At 33.1% G+C, this 22,704-nt stretch overlaps 3 protein-coding genes across 8 annotated transcripts in view; 1 reads left to right on the forward strand and 2 right to left on the reverse strand.

The window, feature by feature from the left end:
• Nucleotides 1–22,704, forward strand: part of Dlg1 (discs large 1) — a 496,300-nt gene that overhangs the window by 40,117 nt on the left and 433,479 nt on the right. The gene's annotated exons all lie outside the window — the stretch shown is intronic.
• On the reverse strand, nt 1,058–9,217 carry LOC139810183 (facilitated trehalose transporter Tret1-like). 2 transcript variants are annotated; one of them, XM_071773540.1, is made up of 4 exons: nt 9,058–9,217; nt 4,069–4,208; nt 3,467–3,847; nt 1,058–2,584 (listed from the first exon to the last, which is right to left on the reverse strand). In XM_071773540.1, exons 2-4 carry the CDS (start codon nt 4,133–4,135, stop codon nt 1,638–1,640), a joined length of 1,395 nt encoding a protein of 464 aa, XP_071629641.1. In that variant the 5' UTR covers nt 4,136–4,208; nt 9,058–9,217; the 3' UTR covers nt 1,058–1,637. The 2 variants fall into 2 exon arrangements, with proteins under 2 accessions (XP_071629641.1, XP_071629642.1); XM_071773541.1 differs by having other exon boundaries at nt 4,069–4,205; nt 9,058–9,195.
• Nucleotides 14,760–20,230, reverse strand: LOC139810182 (facilitated trehalose transporter Tret1-like). Of its 4 annotated transcripts, none has more exons than XM_071773535.1 (8): nt 19,511–20,230; nt 17,680–17,764; nt 17,468–17,573; nt 17,033–17,323; nt 16,496–16,754; nt 15,735–16,021; nt 15,123–15,565; nt 14,760–15,022 (listed from the first exon to the last, which is right to left on the reverse strand). In XM_071773535.1, exons 3-8 carry the CDS (start codon nt 17,526–17,528, stop codon nt 14,936–14,938), a joined length of 1,428 nt encoding a protein of 475 aa, XP_071629636.1. In that variant the 5' UTR covers nt 17,529–17,573; nt 17,680–17,764; nt 19,511–20,230; the 3' UTR covers nt 14,760–14,935. The 4 variants fall into 4 exon arrangements, with proteins under 4 accessions (XP_071629636.1, XP_071629639.1, XP_071629640.1 ...); XM_071773538.1 differs by having other exon boundaries at nt 17,680–18,139; XM_071773539.1 differs by having other exon boundaries at nt 19,432–20,230.

A 22,704-nucleotide genomic window follows, 5' to 3' on the forward strand; every position in this document is an offset into this window, starting at 1 on the left:
TTTTTATCGCAGAGTTGTTTTTAGATTAATTAGTCACATAATACGTTGATTTTGTTTTTTTCTGTGGTATAAATACAAAGTGTCATTGGTCTGTGCGAGATAAGATAGTGTTGAATTTACGGCCTCAGATCATAGCTCCATTGCGCTTTTAATGTTGTCGCTGGTGACCGTCCAAGTGAAATATCGTCTTGTAAAATATGAATCTGGCTTGGTTCCATCGCCGACGCTATACCGTACCCTATGTCCGGAGATAAAAAATAATTACAAAGTTTCTATCATCTAAAAAAAAAAAACATTGTTGTTTACACTTCGGCAAAATGACGCATACTAAAAACTAAAGCCTAAAGCCACATGATGGTAGCTTTGACATGAAGGTAGCAACAATGTGGTCCGATGCGATATAGTACTAACGCCATCTCTTGAAAATCTTTTAAAATTAATGCACACTCCCAATATTTGATAAGATTGCGCGAATTATGCGCGTTGTCGCTTAATTATGCGCGAGTTTTGTCGATGAGATATTAATTTGCGAACAGCTTGCAAGAACCACTTTTCACATTATGCATGCTATACCTATGATATATTGCATATAAAAACGCGGAATGTGAGAGAGATTTTTCTTAGAAGTACTTTCGGTATCTCTTTCAAGAATTCGCATTTAAAATTCCATTTGTTTGTGTGTATAAGCGCCGATGATTCAACGTATCGTGTCGCGTATTTAGAAACAGCACGTAATTGATAATGTGAAGATTAAATGCGTTTCTTATTTTATACTTCTCTTTTCCTTGTAGTTTTAAACACTAATATTCCGCCAAGTGATAATTTGCAGTAAATAGTTATGTCACCGGCAAAAACACATCTTTAGCATTAATTGTTATTTTATTTACAAAAAAGATTATGTCTACGACACGTCTATAATTTTATCAATCTATTACTCATTATTATAGATATGTTAATTGCTATAGTTATATCTATTATATTACAAATTAATTATATTACAAATAGGCATGATCTCTACACGCCGCGGAAAAAAATGATGTTGTATCAACAGCATCAGTGTTATTGAGATAAAATTTATTGATACAACATCAATATTAATGTACAAAAAACATCAGATAATTGTTTTAATAATTTAAATATTTGGTCCAATAATATCCAATTGAATTAACTACATAACATATGCTTGTGGCAGCCCGTGATGTCGACGTTTAATTGAAGCCACTTTATTTTTTTTCCGTGTATCACTATCTTTATATTACGTGATCAATTAATTATATAATTCTAATTCAGATGCGTATAATAAATAAACTGAGAAATTAAATTATTCTTACAGTTTAATACACGTGCAAAAATAATATACAATGAGTAAAAGTGATTAAATATCTTTATATATTCGTCAGATGCTCTTCATCAATCCATATAGCTGGTTTTTGCTTTGTGATTAAATAATTTAGCTTTGCTCAGACGAAGTAAGAATATTGCATTGTGATTGCAATTTAGATCATTATTTGTCACATCAGCATTACTAGGCATCGACGTCGACGCACCATGAAACTTCTTATTTATAAATGCAAAAATGCAACTAGTTTTCTAGAGATCGATCAGTAGGAGAATTCGATAAATGTATTCGAGCCGACTCAACTTTTCCGTTCAGTTTTTGTGTCCATTTCTTCTTGAATCTGCTGCAACGACTTGCCCTTAGTCTCAGGCATGCAGAAATAAGTGTACGGTACGGCGGTTACCAGTAGCAAAGCGTATCCATAGAACAAGTACTTTTCCGTGAGCAAATTGTTTAAAATCTGATATGTCGACGTGGAGATGAAAGAGGATATCGCACCGACGATGCTGGCGAAACAGCTGGCTACGCATTTAACATGCGGCGGAAAGATCTCACCTAATACCGTGTTGGGTATCGAGATGATGCCAATGTATAGGGATATCTGGAAGAGCAACACCGAGAAAATCGGTAGAGGTTGAAGTTTGGCGGGGTCGTAGCCTGCGTCGAGAAGCTGATATTGTGTACTCAGGCACATTAGCGAGATCGAGACGGCCAAGCTGGAGAATATCATCAGAATTCGCCTGCCGAACTTATCGATCAGGAACATGGAGAGCGTAGCTCCGACGATTCCCGTAGCCGTGACGATAATTACGATCACCGACGGCTCGATTACGGTCACTTTGGCGTTTCGCAGGATGATCTCCATGTAAAACAATACGTTGTTTAGGCCGCACATTTGAAGATATATGAAGAGCAGGGACACGAGTATTTGCGCTTTCCATATATATGGAATTTTGTATTCCTTCATAACGTCCACGAAGGGTAGACTTTTGTTCTTTTCGAGAAAGAGCGTCAGCGCTTGCAGCTCCGCTTCCACATCGCAATCACGGTGATACCAGAGTATCGAGGCTCGCGCTTTAGCCTCGTTTTTTATTTTGACGTAATGATGCGGCGATTCCGGCAACCAAATGAAGATGATTATCAGTACGAAGCAGAGCGCGAAGCATATGGCAGCGCTCGTCGCCATCTTTAAATACGCGCCCATTATGCTCATCATTAGGTTGCCTATTGATAATCCGCTTACAGCTGCAAAGAAAGAGTTAATTCTTGTTAATATTTATATATAATTTTATATAAAATTATATTACACTTATATATTATCGTTATTATTATGTTTATCGCGATTGTTATATACGCGCTTTAACTTTTTACAATTTTTTGCTTTTTCTTTCTATTATAGTTTATCTTATCAGTTTCACAAATCAGAAAGCATTATTATATAGGTGCAAATTAAAAATTGCATCTCTACTATATATAAAAACGAAAAATTTACATAACATTATATTATGGTTAGTCACTATGTGTGTGTTTAATAAAAAAAAATTGTTGGAAATACTAATTTTATTTCCTGAATATAATTTTGTTGATTGTGCAGATTATTTTACTGTAACAGGAAAATATATATTACTAGAGATATTTTGCTATTTTGCTTTGGCAATAAATTAAATTTGCTTTAGCATTTGTATTATGAATTTTACACGATACATTTACTCGGTAAAATTTTTCAATAACACAAATTTTGCTATAATATCAAGTATAATAGTGAAGTTTGATCGTTTTCATATCGAATATGCGATATCGCGGTGATGACAGTTTTGCTGCGATAACAAAATCTCTTTTTTTTATATAATATATGTAGTTATTCCACATTATCATGAAGGCTATCTACTATCTTAATATCTGCTATCAACTTAGATTGGAAATTTTGGATGGAATATTTTGTATAATAATGTAATCATTTGAAAATTAAGTGAATGGAATCATTGACCGGTTATCAATTCAAAATAATTCGATATCAAGCACTCTTCATATTTTTAGAATTGTACTCTGTGTTTATCCGTAAAGATTTACGCACACACACACACACACGCACACGAAACACGAATACTGAACTACTGAAGCGCGTACCTAAGACGACCAGAGCTCCGCGAATGGCAGGGTCCGCGATCTCGCCTAGATAAAGCGAGAAGCAGCTGTACATTTTTCCCATACTGATGCCAGCTAGTAACCTGGCTGCGTACAGGTATTCCACTCGATTGGCTAGAAATATAAGGAGCCAGCAGAGAGTTATTGGCAAACTCGTCACAAAGATCGTTGTTTTAGTGCCGAGATAGTTGACAGCAACAGAACCAGAAATGGCGCCAATTAGCCTGCCTAGGTTCAATAGAGAAACTACCCAGGAAGCCTCGTCCATTGTCATGGGTATGTGAGATTCGGGTGAGGTTAGATATGCGACGTATGGTGAACTCCAAACCGATATCAGGCCCATTTGTAGCTGCAGAAGATTGACTGAAAATGGGAAAATTATTAGCCGTTGTTTAAAATTACTTTAATTTTAATGGATTACTATTTTCTTTACATATATGAATTCAAGTAGATATTTCTTTAACTATAAATATGAATATATTTTAAAAACTATATAAAATATTTTGATTAATATACTTAATTAATATATTTCATTGACATAGATATAATATTAATATTAATATATTAATATAAGGGACGCATACCTCCGATACCAGCGATCCATTGACACCATTGTATTTTCTTAATTTTCTCTTTTTCTGTCATATCCATCGTGACCTTCCTGTAGACTGCTTACGACTGTAGATTGCTGATTGTGAGTCTTCTTGGGATATACTATGCTCTACTGAATCGTAAAAGCCATTTCATCCACGTCATTGAGATAAATAATGTAAACATTTTTTAATAAGCTATTAAGGTGTAATCTCCAGAAGAACTAGTGATTTCTTATCATTCATCATTCAAGTTATCTACATATATTTTTTACTTAAATTTATAATATGATTATTAGAATAATAATATAATTAATAAATTATATTATTGTTTTATTAATATATACAACAGTAATGCATTTCTAATCAAATTAAGCGGATATTAAATTTTTATTTATTCCTGCATAAGTTTTAATCATTATTACATAACAATTATTTTTTTGTTAACTTTTAAAATTTAGCTTACATTACTTTTTTGTAGTTGTTTTCGTTTTTTTTAGCTTGTTACGTGTACATTTACATATATATCGTATATATTTACATATATTTACATATCTCCATTACTCTAGATAAGAGAGATGCAATGCACAATAGCGGAATATTTCTATGTGAGAAAGAATATACATATTGTGTTATCAAATCAATTAGTACCAATGTCGTTAAAATCACTCACACAATTATTAAATCGTAATACTTATTAAATCGTCGAAGTGCACGATTTTCGCAGTGACAATAATTAATAGAAATTTGACATTGAACTACGCAAGATGTTATATTTTCATTAATGTTTGCGCAAGTTGTTAAATAGAAGTAACATTTCAAACTTTTTTTTAAATATTATATTAATTATATTATATTGATATAAAAGTACACCCGCGTAAATGATCTTATTATTACACAAAATATTAAACAAATTGCTTTAGTTGCATATCCTAAAGATTAATTAATGTTTAAAAATATTTTAACACAAGAGTACCAAAATTGCAATAGTTTCAGTATTATGAGTTGTCAAAGTTAAATATTGACACAGTCGGGTATTTACGTATTCAGAACCAGTTATGCGTGTATTTAGACGTAGTAGTCACTTTATTAATGTTTACAATGCGGCTAATCATTTTTCAATTGGCTATATTTTCAGTTTGTTTTGTTTAAATTATATTAATAAATGAAAACATATATTATTATAAATTAAAATACAATTTAAACTTTTAATTTTTATCGATATTCATCTCGAGAGAGTTTATAAGAAGGTTTATTAGAACTTTGAAATCTGATTTTATTTACAATTAGAAATATATCAATGTAAACAGGAAAATGTATGTAAAAGAATATCCGTATATGAAAACGAATAATCTCACGTATCTATATTATTGTGCCAGTAATGGCCAATTTCTTCATTGTCGGATAACTCTATCCTTCGGTTAATCTCACTCTTCATCTTTTTCTAAGGGGGCAGTTAGAAAGAGATGAAGAGTGAGGTTAACCGAAGGATAGAGTTATCCAACGATGAAGAAATTGGCCCTAAGTCAATCATTTTACATGAGTTTTTAAATAATTACAACATTTTAAATTTTTGAATTTTTATGCAGCTACTTTATTAAACATATTGCTTGTCAATATGATGTTATTAAAAAATGTTAAATTATTTTAATTGTATATTCTGATATTTAATTAGAATCGAATATCCTAATACGAAAATAATTTTACTTTAGCTTCTGTATTACGAACGATTAAAGTAGTCATTAGCTCATTAGCGAATAAAATTCACGTATTCAGGTTTATAATTTTGTATTTACCAGGCGTACACATTGGCAGCAATCATTCTATTCATCTTTAGAATTCAACTGATATTGATCTGTGTTACGCAACTGATTTCATTTTTAGCTTACTACATACAGATACTATATGTAAACTGTAGCAATCTTTATAAATTAATACGAAATTTAAATTTTCAATTTGTATGTACCTTGATATATATCAAGTCAGATTTCAGAGTCTTAAATTTTTTATGAACAATATAATATCAAGTTCAATATAATATCAAGAATTTTTTATTGTAAGATATCTTGCGTATGCTGTAAATAGAGACGTACAACAGCGAAATATTTGTGCAAGAAAAAATGAATAAAAACGCTGCATATCATATGGCTGTCAAAATATGCTATTAAGTTATAGCCACATAGACAACGATGCTTAGTAGATATTATACTTTTATTGATTGTTGCATACGTTTTTAGATAGCACATATTATTAATTATTCTTTTTTTAGTAAATTTTGCGACTCAGCTTGATTTTTTTCTTAATGTCCCGGTTTATTTTTTATGCGTAGATATTATGTAAGCTTGTAATTTATAATAATAGTATTATAAATTAAAATAAAATTATAAATTATTTGTACTTATTTTGATTATGTTTATAAAAAGTTTAAATTTCTTTATTGAAATGTGATATTTAACCTGCAGGTATCATTCAGACAAGATATGTGAAATGCGACACAGCAAAATACTTTCAAGAAGAAAATAAACAAAATGATGCATATCGTATCATCAAATTAATTAGTATTAAATTTTTTCTAACAAATATAATTACTCGCACAGTTATCAATCTTTAGCTTTTATCGATTTTTTATCAATGTTAGGTATTATCGAACCTTCAGTAGTTATCAAACACGATTACCACAATGCAATGCAGCCATTTAGAAGAGAGTAAAGTATAGTATTCAGAGACAAGTTAAACATTACGGAAAATAATTAACAATAAAATTTGATTCTACTTTACGTACCGTTTGAAAAACTGAATAATATAAAACAATTTGATAAAAATCTTTGTTATTCTATTTGCACACATTTTTAAAGGAAATATGTAATGTCGAAATTATTAAATTTTGCCCTTCTTTTGCGACGCAAAACGAGGAAAAGCATGTATTTTGATTAGTAATTGTGTAAGTAATTTTATTTGTTATGGAGAGTTTGGTCCCTGTATCTTTTTGAAGAATAAAGAAAAAATTTCTCGTCTTCGTTTGTCCGGTTGCATGATATAAATAGCTGTTATCGCACTAATCAAATATTATGATAGTTTGACAAGTTTAACGAGTAAATAACTGTTTGAGAAATTTCATTTATTAATGATAACTCTATTGAATGCTTTGACGATATCAATATAATTTCTTTTTTTTGCATAGATCTTTTGCTATTGCTCATTCCATATTTTTTTCTAAAATTTTATATGCATAAAGAAGAATTGGATTTCAAAGTCTTAAACTTTTTATAAAAAATGAAGAAATATGTATATACGCCAGGTAGCAGAATGACGTCTAAAGACGCCTTATTGACGTTATTGGCGTATTATTGACGTTTAAAGACGTCATTAAGACATTATTAATGCGTCATTTGACATTATTAATGCATTATTTACTCTGCTACCTGATGAGCGAGTACAAATTGAAAATTAAAATCTCGTTTTAATTTATAATTATTTATAAATTACATAATTTTTGTTTACCATAAGCTAAAAAACGAAATTAGCTAAGTTAATTAATGAAAATTAATAACTGATGGATACTTAATATGCGTATGTATACTTAATGAAAGGATACGATTGTGTCTCGCATCAGATGCAACTACGAGGCGGAATGTATCTTATATACGATTAATAAAATATTTTAAATTGGACTAAAAAGCGCGAACAAATACAAATGAATGAATTTACTTTAATTAATACGGATAGTGTTGTGAGTATAAACGAGAAATAAATATCGATGAATATGTTTTATTTTTTGTCGGTTCTATAAAAAAAATAATTCATTCTTGACCGTTTATTTTCCCTAGAACTTTCTAGACCCATCTTGGGAACATTGGATCTCGATCTATGCGTAGACAGATCGAGTTTCTAGAAACTATATAAGTTTACAAATGTAATTCTACGCAACACAAATTTTAATTGCTTATAAACCTTATAATTCTGAAATCTGAATTATTGCGATTACGATACTTTTATATTAAGATCTTCGACTTAAATTTTAACTTCCAGACTATGTGCTATCAAAATAATTTATTTAAATATTTTTTTATTATACGAATTTATTCGAAAATACTTTTTTATATTAATTTCGACAAAATAGAGAATTTTTGTTTAATTTTTTCTATCGCACACTTGAATGGATTTATAATATTTTGAAAATTATAATATTTATTTAAAATATCAAATAATTTTCTATTTATGCTCTATTTATTATAATTAATTCTATATATAAATACATACTTTCGAAATATTTTGTTATATGTAATTTTATTGCATTTATTTTATTTATTCGATTTTTTTTTATTTATGTTGTATTCCTTCCCGACATTTTTGCAATATGGTATCAGTTTTCTTGTATTTACTTAAAAAAGTTTTAATAAAATAATTTTTCTTAAATTTAAGATAACGCATTAAATGTTTTTTTTTTAAGTTTGTTCTGTAATTTGTGTTAAAATATATATTAAATCAAAACTTTTTATAATTATAAATGAGATATTAATTAACGATTATTTTTATTTAACATTTAAGTACAAGAAAAAAAGTTAAAAGAATGCTTATAATTTAACGATTAAAATACAAATGTATCTATTATTAAGTAGCTTTTATTATTTTAGTACATTTATGTGCTTTATATTAGTACGTGTTCTATCCGTAGTCAAGCAAACGCGTTAACATATTGAAGTTTTAACCTTCCACTCCAATGAATGGAGACTTATTTAGAGAGCTCTATCTATTAGGAAAATGAATAACGTAAAATTTTTATAAACTATTTTGCATGTATACATTGCATTCTAATATTAACTATTCTAATATTTGATATTGGAATGCTATATTATATAAACGCCTAAGACATTTATAATAAGAAGAAGGATGCTTCGTAATGAAAGTAAATGCTTTTAAGTAATTAATACGACGAGAGAGAGATTGCTATTAGTCTATTAATATTACTGAAATTGAACTTACGGATATGTTAAGGATAACACAAACTCGACGTAAAAAGGAACAGTCGATGCCAAGCACGTAAGACGTCGTAAGACAAATTGAGTAACGCAATATGCGTTTAACTTACAGTTCTTGCACACGCGTCAGAATGAATGTGACAACGCGACTCGCGTGATAAAAAGTAATGCGGTAGCCAATCAGTCCCCCACATTTTTAAAATAATAGATAGGTAATATTTGAGAGACAATTGGCTACCGTGTCGTCTCTTATCGCGAAGATCTTAATTCCTCGATATAACTATTTTATAAGCTATGGAAATATAACTTAAAGAAAAAAAGGAAACTTGATATATCGTGAATAATTCTATTGGGAACCAATAGAAAACAAAATAATTAGAAATAATAAATTAAGTATAAATTAAGTAAGAACCAAAAATATTATAAATAATAAAAGAAAGAGTTATTGATTTCCGATATTGATTCTTGATTGACAGATTATCTAAACTTAAATAATAATTAACAAAATTACATTGGATTGGACAAAAGTTCTTTCCACTTTTTTTCAATTGATGGCATATGGAACAAACTTTTCGGAAATAAACTTTTCTCTTGGTGTTTCTCTTTTCTTTAAAAACACTGGAAATATCCATAATATTTATGGTATATACACTTATGTGTATTAATGAAATATATACTTATAAATTATTTAACGTGCGAACTTTATACATAAAATTAACTGAGAATTTGTATGACATACGATTATTCAACACGAAATTATTGAAATATTAGTGCATTATTTAAAATACATTGAACAAGACCCGTCACTGTAATCGAGAGAAACACTGGAATCTTCGTGTTTCCTCACATTACATGAATTACTTAAATAATGATAGGTATACCTACTGTTTTTAGATGGAAAAAAAACGTTCGCTTTTATGAGACAGGATTAGTCATGGCTCGCTGAATAATAAAGTTGATAGTCGGATGAAACTTTGAATATCTATTTTGTGAAGTAATTGTACAAATAAAAAGATTGTATCCATCTTTTAGTGTCATTGCGTCATATGTAATAATGCGGCGATTGCGATCGCCAATTGACTTCCGCGATGTTCAACTGACTTCGTGACCAATACTGCTGACAATAAACGATACCAATATCAGTATTGGTCACGAAGTCAGTTGGACATCGCTTTACTTGACGCAACTGACCGATGAAAATCCGCCGTTCACGAAAAATCGCGTAACATACGAAAAAGGATCACTACAATATTTTGTTGTACATCACAGCAAATCAATGCGAATTCAGTCTATTTGAGTTCCGTCAGTTTGTACAAAATATATATAAGATACGTGAGAATATAATTAATCTTGTATTGAAATGTAAACTTGTATTGGATTAAATTTCATGAATTAACTAACCTGTTATAGTTGCGAACCACTGCGGCCATAGTCGAGGTAGATCTTTAAATATTTTTGCCATTTTTAACTCACCATATGTTACACACACATATGTATCTGATACAACTAGAAAGATAAGAAACATAGTTATCGCGTTGTTCTATGTGTTTGCAACTAGTTTTATTTTTAGGTTGATATTTCGTTTTTCAAATGGTAGATTTTTCGAACCTTTTAATTGGTTATCGGCGGAAGAAGGTCATCGAGAGTCCAGAAATTCTCTATCCAACAGCATGTCAGTATATTCGATAGACGTGTCACACAAAAATATTAGACATATATAATTGTGTGTAATATACACGAATTTAAGAAATCACCAGGGACACGCAACATTTAGAATAAGTCTCGAAAATTTTCGAAAATTTGTTCGATCACTGAGGCATGTCTGATATTGAGGAAGTTACGGTTATTTCTGGCTTGAATTGTTATTTTATCGGACACATCAGCAATTGTTCATACCATATGTTCACACATATCGGCAATTGTTTATTTCATTTGGGATACAGCGTGTATGTTTTTCATTTGGTGGCAAACATCATTTTTCGACAATGTAGGGATACGTCAGTTTCGCGACGAGTCGACTGTGAGGTATGCCGATAATACAAGTTTAATTCGAGAATAAATAGTCGTTATTGTGGTTTGCTCTGATAAACGAATTTGAAATAAGACACTTGTATTTACATGGATTAGGTATTTAGTGAGAGGAACATTTAAATGGGGAAAAAACGCGTGGATTTATAATTTTTGCAAGAACGTGTTCTGCGGCATCACTTTGACTTTCTAATTCAGACGAATACACACGTGTTTTTGATATGTATTTAAAATTATATTGACCGTTTTACAGTGCAAGATCTACTCGATTTGCAAGTACGTTTTGTGTTTAAATGTATCACTTTTTTCACGCAATACGTTTGCTGACTGTCGTTTGCTGATCTTATATAAATAAACATTAATTGTGTATAAAATATTTAAATTAATTTAATTTTTATTTTTTTTTGCGTTGCGAAATAAAATGATATTTTATATAAAAATATGTTATTGTTCACCTCTGTTACGTTCTGTGGATCCCACAATTTCTTTCTTTCCGGGAAACTTAACCGAATTATCATTTAGATGAGAAACAAATAAACCAGGAATCAATGGTTGTCGATCAGGTTGTTAATCGGCGAGCGAGCTATGATTCCGACGTTTACTTTTCTGCACAGTTATTTCATATAAATGTGAAACTTATCCTTTTCCTTTATTTTTACTCTCTACGATTTCCAACTTTTTTCTACCGAGGGTCAATTGACTAACATTAGCATCTAGACTCATAGCGTTTTTTCTCCTAATCTTGAAAATTTTTCCCATTACCTCATGGCTCATTATAACGTAAACATTGTGTTAACTATTTCTACGTTACATGAACTATTTCTATTATATAAGCCCAGTTCCCCAAGTGTCGGTTAACTTTTAACCTTAGATTAACTCACTCTTCGTCTCTTTCTAAGGGGGACGTTATAAGGAGACAAAGAGTGAGTTAATGTATAAGATTAAAAGTTAACCGACGTTTGTGGAACTGGACCTTAGTGTCTTATTAAACGTCAATCAACTCGACTGGATCAACGGGACAGGCTGGTTAAGAAATTGGTAAAATGAAACATATCTAAGAATCTTAAAGAATTTAGACTTTACCCCAAATAAATTATTCCTGTTTATCTCAGTTAATAGAGATTAAGTCTCTTGACTTGAAACAGGACCAACAATCGCATCGCTCATTATTAGGCATTATACGTTGTTTACGTTGAGACATTGACCCATATACACAGCGTTGCAAAAGTGCATTTGACTCGCGCCATACGCCTAAGACCGTGTGAGCTTGCGAGACAGAGTAACTCTACATTGTCTTTTCACATCGCACTCTATCAATCCGTTCCTTCATTTCCAGAAAATCACAAAAATTCTGGAGAGTTTGGACGCAACACCTATATACAACGTCATTTTTTCACAGCATAATCGCTAACAGATTTTTCTAAAATCTCATCATAAAAATAAGCAATTTCAGTTTTAGCGAAATGTAAAGTTTTGAAACGAAATACTCGAAAATGTTATGGTGTCGAACAAAGAGAATACTCAGACATATATTGTGATATTTTTAACAGCTTGCAAGAAATCTATCAGGTTTTATTACGGTACACTGGATGCTGTTAATGGTACTCGGAGACCAATTGTAGGTGCTAAGTCCATATACTGCAATATACGAATATAATAGAAAAACGATGATCTTCTATTTGCCCGTAGCAGTAAATCGTTAAATTGTAACATTCGAGTATACTTTTACCACAAAAATCGTTGCGTACGTTAGATCAATACTAGTATTATTCGTACCTCTAAACCGTCAATTTCAGCTGTCGCCGTGAAAAATAATTCCGCATTTCGTCAAATAGGCTCATTGGGCGACCTCGTATCTTTTGTGTTCTTCAGTGTGTAATACGTAACAAAATAGGTTTCTGTTTTTTCTTTAAACAACGAAGCAAGAAAAAAGATAACATTTTGACACGAAATATCGTTCGTTTGCCTTACTTATATAGTAATGTGAACACTTAATGCATATTTACTTATGTAAACTTTGTGGGAGATGCCGCTCTTTCGTTTTGTATAAAAGAGGAGACTATTTATGTTTTTAGTAACGCGGAATTACGTCACATGATCTGAATTTTTATTGAATTTTATCAAATCTAGAGTATTTTTTAATATCATTTAGCATACACACACACAAAATCGTCAAATATCAATGTTTATATTATTTAACTCTCCAGGATTCAATAATTAACAATAATTAACGTGAAATCGACGTAAGACTGATTTAGATTTGTTACCTGCTGGACTGTTTATAGATCGAAAAATCGTTCGCGTATTTATTCTCGTCATACGTACCGTCGAAAAGAACTCGTGTTTCGCTGATAAAATATATTAAGTTACACGCTTAGCCGCTAAAATCGGTAACAGATTCGTGTTGGATTTGGAGACGAAAATGTGTTCGCGAGACGAATCTCACAAGAGGAGATCACTTCTTGTAAATGACATTGCTCAATGAAAGTTGGCATAAGAATAGAGGCAGGTTTATTACACACTAAGATGCAAAATATTTTGGCAGACTGTCACAGGGGCAATCGTTATGACCTCGCAAAGTCAGTCCAGATAGCTTACCTAAGCGGGAAGTGTAAAGCACTTAAAGATGACAAAAGATGCCTCTATTATGCTTTCATTGAGCAACGCCTTTTGCAAGAAATGACTTTTTCTTGTTAGAATGGCCATTTTCGGGACGCATCATTACGCGAGTAACGTCGAAACCATGGAAGCTGAGAGCTAACTCTAATGGAACGAAATAGGTTCACACGAAGGAATACTACCGATTTCCCTGGTTTCTTACGGGGGGAGGATAATAATTGTTAAAGAAATTTATGTAACTTACGGATATATAAAGGATAAAACTTTTTCGAAGTGGAAACGAGAAACAGTCGATGCTATCAGGAAGATATACATTGAGTAACGCAAAATGCTGCTTGAATAGAGAGAATAACAATAGGCCTCGCCCGATAATGCGGTAGCCAATCAGCCCTCACGTGTTTAAAAATAATAGAAAGGATATATTTGAGAGATATTTGGCTACCGCGTCGTTTCTTGTCGAATGTATTACCTAGACATAAGAACCATTTTCTAAACTATGAACATAAGAAGATAATTCAAAGAAACAATCAATATCTCTTTTAATTTTTGTTTTGAATTCATACATAAAATTTATTTTTGAATTTAAGAAAAAATGAAAAACACGTAATGTCACATGATGTCTTTTCTTTTTTAACTCAATGCTGAATTTTGACCGATTATTGTAATCCTGAAAATCGTGTACTCTTTTAATATACAATAACCCATGTTTTTAATTACAAATAAATAATATATATGTTTTGAATTAGTAATACAATTTTAATAAAGTATTACGAAATCTCTATTATGTGTGTGCGCGGGTGTGTATGCGTAAGAAGCAAGAATACTGTGAACATCTTGTATGTCGTGTTTTAATTATTATAAATTAAATTTGAGATTTTATCATGTGATTATTGCTGATATTTTTACTTTTTATTGCAAAGAAAAGTTAAAATGACAGTGGTCCATTTAAGTTACCTGAATATCCACGATTTTCGCTCAGGCAATCTTATCATTTCCCATTTTTGATTCTAAATTATCATTTATACTTAATCTTAAATTTTTGTCACTGAGTTATTCGGATGTTTGTAACTAGCTATTTTTATATTGTAAGTATTTATTTTTACAATTTTTTATATAAATCATATTTTTATGTACAGTATTAACAAAAAGATATGATACATATCTTTTGTAACTGGATTCTTCTCATAATATTAATTAATCACTATTTTTTACTTTGAATGAGTTAAAAAAATTTGCTACGTTCGAGTATTTTCGGTTTCAACGCGTATCTCTTGTTGTAACCTTTCAGTGGTATTTCTTGTGGCCAACATGTCTTGAATTTCCTGTTAACACATTGGCAATGATTAATATTCAACATTTATGCCGAACCCAAAATAATATTTTCCATGCCCTGTAATGATATGCAATATGGGATCGAGTTACCTGAAGCGTTTTTCCTTTCGTCTCTGGCACCATGGTGAGCGAATATATCAAGCTGATCATGATAATCGCTGCATAGATCCAGAAAACGTACTTCTCGCTAGTGAGATCTATCAGCGGCTGATACGTCCTGGAGGCGACGAATGCGAATATCGCCGACGAGATGCTCCCGACGAATCCAGCCACGCTTTTCAGATTGGACGGAAATATTTCGCTTAGTATCGTGCTCGGCACGGGTGTGAATCCAAAAGTTATTAGCGCGAACAACACTAACGACAAGATCACCAGCCACTCGAGATTATCAGGATCGTAGTCGTAGTCCAGTAGAAAGAAATGCAAACCTAATAATATCATACTGACCATCACGCTGAAGGACGAGATTGCTAACAAGATTCTGCGACCACAACGATCGATGGCGAATGCGCCAGCCCAGCCGACAATTATACCTGTAACAATTGGATAAAAATTTAAATCTTGCGAGTTTAACAGTGACATAAAAGAAAATTAAGTATAAACGGCTTAAAATTAGTACACATTATAGTTAAGATACTTCTATCAATATAAGATAGTCCAGAATGAGGAAATAATAATTGATATTATTGAAGTCAAACATACAGATCGCACTGATGATGATTACAACAGTCGAAGGCGTGATGGACGTGACCATTGCCTTTCTCACAATGATCTCCATGTAAAATGTAATAGTGTTTAGTCCACTGAGTTGCATGAACATGAATAGCAATATTATCATGATGAAAGAGCGGCGGTTCTTCGGTTCTTGTAACTGCTCCAGTCGTTCTCTGATGGTCATCGCATGCGTTGACTTCACGAATTGTTCCACGGTTTCTAATTCGCTTCTTACATCCGGTTTTCGATAATACCATCGAATGGCTTGTTCCGCTCTAAAATTATGATAATAATACATAAATATATTACACATGGGCAATTATATAGAATTATATTATACAGAATATATATATGTACAAAATATTTCTCAATTATCAAAAGCATCCTATGATCATCATTATTTTATTCTTTATACACTTGCAATTATATTTTTTCTTGCTATATCTCTTATATTTCTCTACGTCTTTTTATATTTTTTGTAATAAGAATCCTGAAATGATAGAAAATTACTGAAATCTTTGTATATTATTAAAAATACATTGAACAAAACCCGTCATTCTAAACAAATCTCTTTTTTGTCACTTTGAGTTACTTAAATAAAACTACAATTGGGTTGGAGAAAAACGTTCGCCATTTGAGACGGGATCCATTATGGCTCGTTAAATAACAGAGTTGATAGTCAGTTGATACAAATTTTAAATAACTATTTTGTGAAGCAGTTGATGTATAAATAAAAAGATCGTATTCACCTTTTAGTGTCATTGCGTTGTACGTAATAATACGGCGATTGCGGCAAGAATGGAAAAATAGCCATGTAGCATAGCGTTATTATCAAGCTAATGATACCGAAATACATCATTGGCATACTGGGACCCATTATATTACCGATGAGTGTGCCAATAGGAAATCCGTTGATAATCAGAGACACCAAGGCCCCGCGGATCGATGGCGCCGAAATTTCACCGACATAAAGCGGGTAGCAGCTGGTTATCATTCCCGTTGATATACCTAATATATGCAACAGATGTTTACTACAATGGCTCTGAATTAATTGTAAGTTACTTACAATTAGTTAAGTCTAAGAATCAGATATATTGGACGTGAAATTGTAAGCGGTTATTTAAACGGCAGAATAAAAGATAATATGCGGATTGGAAATGAGTGAATAGAACATTAAGAATTAGAAGGCAACAGGATTGAGCAGCATGGAGGATATGATTGATGAATTGATTTATTCTGCATGCGGCTGGCAACTATAGCAAAACGGTTATAATCGATGCTGTTACCTGAAAATATTCTTGAGACGTACAGCCATATGGGGGAAGTGGCGCATATTATGCAAATCCAGCTGAAGATCATTGGCAGTCCTGTTAACAGGACAGACATCTTGCTGCCGACATATTCTAAAGTGAGAGATCCGATGACGGCACCTAAGACGCGTCCGAGAGGTAATAGAGAGGCTATCCAGGATCCTTCTTCGTCTGTTACGCGAAACGGCGGATCCTCACCGGTCAGTTGTGCCAAGTAAGGCGATGTCCAACCGAGTGCGATACCAATACTGATGGACAATAGGCTTACTACGGCAAAATGTTTTGTTATATATCATCACAGCAAATTTGTCAGTTTGTAGAAAATATACGAGGTGCATGAGAATATAATCAATCTTGTATTGAAATGCAAATCTTGCCTTAAAATGGACTAAATTTGGTGAATTAACTGACCTATTAGAGCTGCTAACCACTGAGGCCATAGTCGAAATAGAGCTTCGAATATTTTTGTCATTTTTAATCCGCCACACTGTTACATGCGTATCTGATAGGAATACAACTAGAGAAGATGAGAAACATAGTTATTGCGTTATTTTTTTATGATTACAACTATTTTTATTCTTAAGTCGATAGTCCGTTTGTCGGACATGACGGATTTTTCGAACCTGCTAATTGGCTATCGGAGGAAGGAGGCTATCGGGAGTCCAGAAATTCTCTTTATCCGACAGCGAATCAGTACATTCGATAGACCTGGCGCACAAAATAATATTAGACTTATAATTGTGTATAATACACGCGAATTTAAGAAATCACTAGAAGGCACACGCAACATTTAGAATAAGTCTCAGAAAATTTCGAAAATCTGTTTGGTCACAGATAGACGTCTATTATATATTGAAGAAATTACGGTTATCTCCGGCTTGAACTGTCACTTTATCGAATTCACACACACATCGACACTCGTTTATTTCGTTCGGGCTACAGCATGGACATACATTTTTCGTTTATTTGGCGGCAAAAATCATTTTTCGACAATGGAATACGTCAATTTCGCGATGAGTCGTCTGTGACGTCTGTCGATAGTACAACTTTGATCCGAGAATAAATAGTCGTCGCTGTGGTTTGCTGTGATAAAGGGATTTAAAATAAGACACCTGTATTTACATAAATTAGGTATTTAATGAGAAGAACATTTGGCGTTGGGGTGAAGACGCGTATAATGGATTTGTAATTTTTCCTAGACCATGTTCTGCAAAAAAAGCGTCGCTTTGACTTTATAATTCAGACAAACACAAACGTGCCTTTGATATTTAAAATTACATTGATCGTTTCAGAGTGCCACAAGATTTTCCCGATTTGCACGTACAAATTGTGTTTAAATGTATTATCTTCTCACTTTTTTTATGCAACACGATTGCACGTGACTGATTTTGTATATATAGACGTTAACCGCCTATAAATGATATAAATCAATTTAACTTTTATTTTTCTCACACACACTGCGTGATATATATTTTATATATAATTATATTATTGTTCACCTATATATTTTGCCTCACTTTTCTACTGCGACTGTAATCGTGAATCGTCAAATTTTTCTAAAATCTGATCGAAAAAAATACGCAATTTCAGTTTTAGTGAAATGCAAAGCTTTGTAACGAAATACTCGAAAATGTCATGGTGTCGAACAAAAAAACACTCAGAAAAATATTATATTTTTTACGGCTTGCAAAAAAAGCTATCAGGCTTTATAACGTTACACTGATGCTGTTAATGGCATCGCTCGGAGACCAATCGTAAGTGCTAAGTACACATGCAATATACCAGTGTAATAGAAAAATGGCGATTCTCTATTTGCGCGTAGCAGTGAATTGTTATGTGCAACGTTTGAGTATTTTTTCATTATAAATATTGCTGCGTATGTTTGATCAACTGCGTATGTTTGACACTAGTATTATTTGTAGCTCTAAACCGTTAATTCCAACTGTCGCCGTGAAATTTAGTTCCGCATGATTACCGTAAATAAATTTCTCGGGTAACCTCGTATCCTTACGGTTGGTTGCGCTCTTCGACGTATAATACGTAACAAAGTAGTTTTCTGTTTTTTCTTTGAACAATGCCTTATGTAACGTGAATATTTAATACATATCCACTGTAAACCGTGAGAGATACCGTTTTCTTGTCTTGCGTAAAAGAGGAAATTTTTTATTTATGTTTTTAGTAACGTGGAATTACGTCACATGATCTGAATTTTAACTGAGTTTTATTAAATTCAGAGTAATTACATTTTTTTTTATATTATTTAACACACACACACTCTTCAGAATTTAATTTTTATATCATTTTCTCTCTAGGATTCAATAATTCACAACAATCAACTTGATATCGACGTAAGACTTTTGTCAGTTATTTGTTACCTGCGAGAGGAGACAGTTGATCTCTGTTTATCGATCGAAAAATCTCCCCCGTTCGGATATTTATCTTCGTCATACATACCGTCAAGAAGAACTCACGTTTCGCTGATAAAAAGTATCAAGCCACATGCCTAGCCACTAAAATCGGTAACAGGTTTGTGTTGGACGATTCAACGGAGCCGAAAACTGTTGCGTTCGCGACACGAATCTGAGAACGACGATCTTCCGGACGCGTTGTTAGGCGAGCGATGCCGAAACGTGGAAGCTGAGAGCTAACTTAAATGGAACGGAATATAGGGTTACGTCACACGAAAGGGTACCGCCGTCCTTCCTGGTCTCTTACGGCTGGAGGATAATAGCTTTCGAAACCTAGTCTTGGAACTCCCGGTTCTTGTGCCGCGGAGTATTTCGTCGCGTCGCGTGGGTTCTCTTTATCTGACGGAGCGACAGAAGCGAATGAGAGGAGTGCGCTCCGCTGTTTACATTACATTATTTATAGTTGATAAGTTTATGACTCCTGACACTGCTACTTTCACGTCTACTTCATTCTTCCTTCCACGACACCCGCTTCGGCTTTCCCTGCTGCGCGCATGCTTGGAAGCGGGTGGTCGTTATCCGGGCACCCGGAACTTTCGTGAAACGTCCATTATGCTGTACTATATTGTGTAATTAGGGACTGTAAGTCAACGTACGTTAAGTCAATTTTTATTATGTCGCGCGAGTCTCGCTATCGCTTGGATTCGCAAGTCTGAGTAAATGCGATTCTGCCCATAGCTGCATGGTGACTTGCTTATCGCGTTTGTTGATTCTCGGCATCAAAGTTGTTGCGTTATTTACCGCAATTTCAATTCAGCAACTCATATAAACGTCAGCATATACAACGCTTTTGTTTTGTTTGTACGTATATCACGCTATTCACGCTCATTTCTTCACCGCGTGTTCGATAAAAAAAATGTACGAACTTGGATTTACGTATTTGCATATTTGCATGTCAAATAAATATGTATAATTATACGAGGTAATGTCATATGTCACGTAAACTCGGGTCAAGGAAACATTTTTATTTTGTTTATCTGCTATCGCTTATGAGATAGAGGGAGATATAGCGAACGCGTCTACAGTATATTTCCTGTGAGTACGAACAAGCTAGAGGAACGTTTTCTAGGTAGATGAAGGCGGTATATTGCTACAAGCAGCGCTAGTGAATTACACGGGACTTCCTGCGCAGAAGGAACTTACAAAGTGGAGACTCGTGTAGCGCGCTAGCAGGCCGATGGGAGAGGACGATATTTACTTTACAAACCTTTAAATAGTTATTAAAAATATACGAATTTCTTGGTCTTTTAGAACGATTGAGGTAAATTAGTTTATTTAAAGCGACGATTTCTAGACGATATTTTAATGACATTAATACTAATCAAGGTGATCAGGAATAAATTGAAAATTTGATAAATATTGCTGCCACGGGTTCTGCGATAAGCTTGTAAAATTGTCTACGCAAACAAATGCACGTGGTAGTCTCAACGTGACGTATTGATCTACTCATCGCGTTTTGAGTTTCGAGAGCGAGAGGGGATAGCGCGATCGGGCACGCTCGGACATCGAAAATCTCGATTCAATCGCGCGGTGTTCGACTGGAAGGTGCGATCGATAATAAGCACACCTGACGAAATTCAATTATGCGATTCCCGTGGGCGAGTAACCCAATTTGCACGTCATCAAGCCGCACACGGGGAAACCGGTTTGAAGACTATCCCGATGGTATACAGGAGTATACCTATACCAAATATTGAAGTTCCTGGATTGCACAGGACTGCCCTCGGGGACGCCAAATAACCCGCGCCGACCTCCAACTACGCAGCTACGATTCGTCTGAACGACGGGTGTAATTGCCTGTAATCTACCGCGACGCGGTCGTATTACCAGAGATCATTTAAGGGAGAGTACCGCCACTCGGCGAGGGTCCGCCAACATTATTGGCAAATGTTGTTCAAAAACAGTTTGCGAATTTATATTACAAATGGTCGTGAACGCTTGATTTACCTTATACATATATCAGAAGTTTGGTAGCGTACAGAAAAGAAAACACTAAATTCCGTTTACGATGTAATTAAAATTTCATGTCAATATCAACGTAAAGTACATAATGACATTATGTACTTTACGTTGATAACTGAGCGTTGAAATTTATCTCTACCGTTATCTGTTTTTCGCTGTTATTATTGTTGCGTTGCGTCCATTGATCAGGTTCGCGAATTTCTGTCGGATTTAGTTCCGCAAAAATCTAATTAAGGATCGTGCATCCAATATTACGACCAATAACTATAGTCTTTGACACGTATACTTAAAATCTTTAAAATCTTTTAATTAATGTTATATCATTGGCTATATGTTAACTTGTGCAAATTACAGTTGATTGTACTTTACATATCTACATGTCAATTAGGCACATCAGTAATGTGTGTTGATGGTCCCTATAATATTCAATTAATACCAACGATGATATTTGATAATACGCAGCGTTTTATGTAACTCAGATAATTATATAATTCGTCATTACAACTGCACTGATTAGAAAGCGATTGCTACCGACGTACCGATTTCTTGGTACGACGAATCTCCTCGAATATAGATCACTCTCCTCCTCTCTTCATCTGCTCCTCCTATTTCCGACGGTCTGTCTTGTCATCAGGGTAGTTCTCGAGGTCTCTTTGCTGCCATCGTCAAACGATCATGATCAAACGGACCACAGAAGGCGCGATTCCTCGCTTTTGCCTGATTCACATCCACTTCTGCGTTGCTAATGTGACACACGTCGGCCGAGTTTCGTTCCATTCCATTAATTATACTCAGTAAGATCTATCTTTTCTTTTATAAATTTAATAAGCGCGCGCAATTTTGAACTTTTAAAAATAGAGCTTCCTAATTTAATAAACGACCAGAAATAAAGGAATATAGTACGTCTTTTCATATAATTTCTTTTTCTTGTTGCTTTTTAAATAGCAGCATGATATGTAATGAGAATATTTTGTTTAAAAATTATTTGGAAGGTATTTAAAACGTACGAAAATATAATATATTAAACAAATACTCTCTTAATTTCTTTGAAATTGTGAAGGAAATAGAAAATTAGATTTGATAGACAAGCTTACTCTTTGAATTCACATATAAAAGACAAAAATATCTATTGTTGTTACATTTTTTACAAAATGTATGTTGGATGATACTATCAATTACGCGATGCATGGTAAAAGCATTTGTCTTTTGATCCTAAAT

This window comes from Temnothorax longispinosus, chromosome 3 (assembly GCF_030848805.1).
Source record: "Temnothorax longispinosus isolate EJ_2023e chromosome 3, Tlon_JGU_v1, whole genome shotgun sequence".
Classification (NCBI taxonomy): Eukaryota; Metazoa; Arthropoda; class Insecta; order Hymenoptera; family Formicidae; genus Temnothorax; species Temnothorax longispinosus.

Excerpts from the sequence above, each read along its gene's own strand:
- LOC139810182 (XM_071773535.1), bottom strand. The coding sequence starts at position 17,528 with ATGACAAAAATATTCGAAGCTCTATTTCGACTATGGCCTCAGTGGTTA. Across the intron at positions 16,022-16,495 it reads CAACGCAATGACACTAAAAG|AGCGGAACAAGCCATTCGAT; the intron begins GTGAATACGATC and ends TCATAATTTTAG. Across the intron at positions 15,023-15,122 it reads CGAAAGGAAAAACGCTTCAG|GAAATTCAAGACATGTTGGC; the intron begins GTAACTCGATCC and ends ATGTGTTAACAG.
- LOC139810183 (XM_071773540.1), bottom strand. The coding sequence starts at position 4,135 with ATGGATATGACAGAAAAAGAGAAAATTAAGAAAATACAATGGTGTCAA. Across the intron at positions 3,848-4,068 it reads ATGGATCGCTGGTATCGGAG|TCAATCTTCTGCAGCTACAA; the intron begins GTATGCGTCCCT and ends TCCCATTTTCAG. Across the intron at positions 2,585-3,466 it reads CGGAGCTCTGGTCGTCTTAG|CTGTAAGCGGATTATCAATA; the intron begins GTACGCGCTTCA and ends CTTTCTTTGCAG.